Raw genomic sequence first — 4,192 nt, forward strand, 5'->3', positions numbered from 1 at the left:
CCGCAACCTCCGTCTCCCAGGTTCAAACAATTCTCCTGCCTCAGTCTCCTGAGTAGCTGGGATTACAGGCACGAGCCACCACGCCTGTCTAATTTTTATATTTTTAGCAGAGACGGGGTTTTATCATGTTGGCCAGGCTGGTCTCAAACTCTTGACCTCAGGTGATACACCCGCCTCAGCCTCCTGAAGTGCTGGGATTATAAGCGTGAGCCACCGCGCCCAGCCGTTCCTGTTGTTTTTATGTTACAAAATTTATCAGCAAGTCTCCTTTTGCGGGTGGCGGCGAACGCGGAGAGCACGCCATGAAGGCCTCGGGCACACTACGAGAGTACAAAGTAGTGGGTCGCTGCCTGCCCACCCCCAAATGCCACACACCGCCCCTCTACCGCATGCGAATCTTTGCGCCTAATCATGTCGTCGCCAAGTCCCGCTTCTGGTACTTCGTATCTCAGTTAAAGAAGATGAAGAAGTCTTCAGGGGAGATTGTCTACTGTGGGCAGGTGTTTGAGAAGTTCCCCCTGCGGGTGAAGAACTTCGGGATCTGGCTGCGCTATGACTCCCGGAGCGGCACCCACAACATGTACAGGGAATACCGGGACCTGACCACCGCAGGCGCTGTCACCCAGTGCTACCGAGACATGGGCGCCCGGCACCGCGCCCGGGCCCACTCCATTCAGATCATGAAGGTGGAGGAGATCGCGGCCAGCAAGTGCCGCCGGCCGGCTGTCAAGCAGTTGCACGACTCCAAGATCAAGTTCCCGCTGCCCCACCGGGTCCTGTGCCGTCAGCACAAGCCGCGCTTCACCACCAAGAGGCCCAACACCTTCTTCTAGGTGCAGGGCCCTCGCCCGGGTGTGCCCCAAATAAACTCGGGAACGCCCCGGAAAAAAAAATTTATCAGCAAGAAAATAATTTAAGATGATGGCTAGCTGTTTATGTCTCATGGAATTTTTATGATTAATCCAAGCAAGATTGTTTAAAAACAGCTGAGTTAATTTATAAGCTTCTATCTCACATCTGTTTATCTTTTCACCAATCATTATGTTTTGTAATATGTTTATTTAAAAATAATTCTCCAGGCTGAGCATGGTGGCTCATACCTCATGCTTGTAACTCCAGCACTTTAGGAGGCCAAGGTGGGAGGATTGCTTGAGCCCAGGAGTTTGAGACTGCTTGGGCAACACAGTTGGAACCTGTGTCTACAAACAAATTAGTTAGCTGGGCGTGGTGTCATGCACCTGTGGTCCCAGCTACTCAGGAGGCTGTGATAGGAGGATCACTTGAGCATGGGAGGTCAAGACTGCAGTGAGCTGTAATCGTGCCACTGCACTCCACCCTTGGTTACAGAGCAAGACCCTGTCTCAAAAAATGATGATAATTATAATAATTCTACAACTCTCTTTGGTATCTTTCACCCTTAGAGTTTTGCTAACTTAAATGATGGATATTCATTGCATTCATAGATTATTTCCAAACAAGGAGATATACTGAAGCATTAATTGCCTCACATAAGTATATACTTATCTATTGTTCACTTACTATAGAGGAATGAATGATATTTGGTTAGCAAACATGTTCTGTGCCACAGTGAAAAATTGCATTATTTAAAAAAATAAGCAAAAACACCTCTATGTGCATATTTGGTAAGAAAAGTAGGATGTATTTTTGAAAAGAAAAGATATGAGGTATGAAGATGCGTTTTTGCTGAGGAAAAGGCGAGTAATTCAGTTTGGAAGTCCCTCCCCTATAGCATGGGAAATACTCCCAAAGAGGCATTTCCTCTGCAGAGGTGGGCACTCAAAAACAAAGGAAGTCACTCAGCCTAGACAGTCTCTGAGATGTAAATGACTCACTTCTGATGAGGAGGCGTCCAAATAACTGATCCTTCCAGACCACTGCTCTTCCCTTAACTCTTCATCATTTATTCTTTATTTATTTATTTTTATTTTTATTTTTTGAGACAGAGTCTCGCTCTGTTGCCCAGGCTGGAGTGCAGTGGTGCGATCTCAGCTCACTGCAACCTCGGCCTCCTGGGTTCAAGCGATTCTCCTGCCTCAGCTTCCTGAGTAGCTGGGATTACAGGCACCTACCACCACGGCTGACTAATTTTTGTATTTTTAGTAGAGACAGGGTTTTATCATGTTGGCCAGGCTGGTCTCAAACTCCTGACCTCAAGTGATTTCCCCTACTCCTGCCCCCGCTTCCTCTGCACACATTGGCCTCCCAAAGTGCTGGGATTATAGTGAGCCACCACACCTGGCCATTCATTCTTCATTCAACAGGTAATCAGTAGCAGGAAATGGCCTAAACAGGGGTGTCCGAGAGAGAACACAGCCATGGGTTCTTAGTTTCTGCTTCTGGCTGGGCTAACAAAGCGCCTTCTTTATCTCTCTTTTCTGCTTTTCACTAGAGACAGAAACTAAAAACCATGGATTCAGGTTGCTAAAAGCCTAAAACAAAACAAAACAGAACATGAACAACAAAATAAGGTGGGTTGGATGAGCTTGGCCTGCAGGGTGGAATTGGTGGATGTACTGAGGAATGGAACCAGAAGTCTGTGCTGGCTATTGGTATTTTGCCTGTCAGCTCCAAAGCCATTCTTTTTTGCCTGCTCCGTGAAAACGTATCTGGGCCTTTTAAGTATTTCTTTATTTTGTTCCTTTGCCATCTGGCACTTAATTGTCAGTAGAGGCCAGGGAAGAATGAGTGCAGGAGGAAAAGGGTTTTGCTTCCTGGTTCCATTGCCAGCTCTGCAGGCCCCTGCGGTGTGCGAGGCCTGCCCCAGCACCAAGCTTCTGCGGTGGATGTGGTTTCCCAGTGCCTCATGCCAGCAGCAAGGGTGGCTTCTCCAGCACAGCTCCTTCAGTGCTTGAAGCTTCTCCAGACTCCAGCAGCACAGCTGGATTCCTCAGTATCTGTCTCTTGCAATGTGTAATCAGCAGCACCTAGTACAGTAGCTTTCCCCTGTATCCACTTCTGATGGTTTTGTAGCGAAGTGTCTGCACTGAGTTACTTCCCTGTGAACAGCCTTCTCCCCAGCACCCCAGAAGACAGATTTCTAGCATGTTCCACTGGCATGGCACCTCAGTGAGGTCTCTGATATTTAGTGAGTCACAGCCATGCTTCTCCAGCAAGGCCTATATCTCAGCCCAAGGGTAAGTACTACATCTCAGCCCTGGGGTGGTGGCTTTTTATATTATATTTGTCATGCACATCCATGTAAAGAGACCACCAAACAGGCTTTGTGTGAGCAATAAAGCTTTTTAATCACCTGGGTGCAGGTGGGCTGAGTCCAAAAAGAGAGTCAGCAAAGGGACTTAGGGATGGGGCAGTTTTATAGGATTTGGGTAGGTAGTGGAAAATTATAGTCAAAGGGGGTCTCAAGGTGCTCAGTGGGGGAGCTTCTGAGCCAGGAGAAGGAATTTCAGAAGGTAATGTCATCAGTTAAGGCAGGAACCGGCCATTTTCACTTTTGTGATTCTCCAGTTGCCTCAGGCCATCTGGATGTATAAGTGCAGGCTTGGGCTCAGAGGCCTAAGAATATTAATCTGCCATTATCACATCAATTATATCTGCTATTCCTATATTCTTTTTTATTCTCTTTATTTCTTACTACCCAACCTCTGGTTACTCTGTCTAATTCCATGTTATGGTTAGTAATTCTTTGTTTTTGGTTTTTTTTTTTTTTTTTTGAGACGAAGTCTCACTCTTGTCCCCCAGGCTGGAGTGCAATGGCGCAATCTCAGCTCACTGCAACCTTCCCTTCTTGGGTTCAAGCGATTCTCCTGCCTCAGCCCCACTGAGCAGCTGAGACTACAGGCGCCTACCACCATGCCCAGATAATTTTTGTATTTTTAGTAGAGACGGGGTTTCACCATGTTGGCCAGGCTGGCCTCGAACTCCTGACCTCAGGTGATCCACCTGCCTCGGCCTCCCAAAGTACTAGGATTACAGGCATAAGACATCGTGCCTGGCCTATGGTTAATAATTCTTTATATTAAACTTTTTCTATTTGAACTACTGTTTTTTTTCTCTCTTGATGAGACTCAGACTGATACATTTATTCATTCTGGCCAAAGACAATAAGACATGGGTTTTGGATGGGTGTGGGCTTATGCCTGTAATCCCAGCACTTTGGGAGGCCAAGGTGGAATGTTTGCTTGAGCCCAGGAGTTCACAACCATTAATTAAT

General features: G+C 46.9%; 1 protein-coding gene across 1 annotated transcript; it reads left to right on the forward strand.

Annotated features, from left to right (window-relative positions):
- Nucleotides 1-235: 235 nt before the first annotated feature.
- Nucleotides 236-893, forward strand: LOC100984926 (large ribosomal subunit protein eL20-like). Its single transcript, XM_034953078.3, has one exon. The coding sequence runs from the start codon at nt 303-305 to the stop codon at nt 831-833; it is 531 nt and encodes a 176-aa protein (XP_034808969.1). The 5' UTR covers nt 236-302; the 3' UTR covers nt 834-893.
- The last annotated feature ends 3,299 nt before the right edge of the window (nt 894-4,192 follow it).

Source organism: Pan paniscus, chromosome 12 (genome assembly GCF_029289425.2).
Source record: "Pan paniscus chromosome 12, NHGRI_mPanPan1-v2.0_pri, whole genome shotgun sequence".
NCBI classification, from domain to species: domain Eukaryota; kingdom Metazoa; phylum Chordata; class Mammalia; order Primates; family Hominidae; genus Pan; species Pan paniscus.

What these genes read in the sequence shown, in the direction of transcription:
- LOC100984926 (XM_034953078.3), top strand. Translation starts at nt 303, where the DNA reads ATGAAGGCCTCGGGCACACTACGAGAGTACAAAGTAGTGGGTCGCTGC.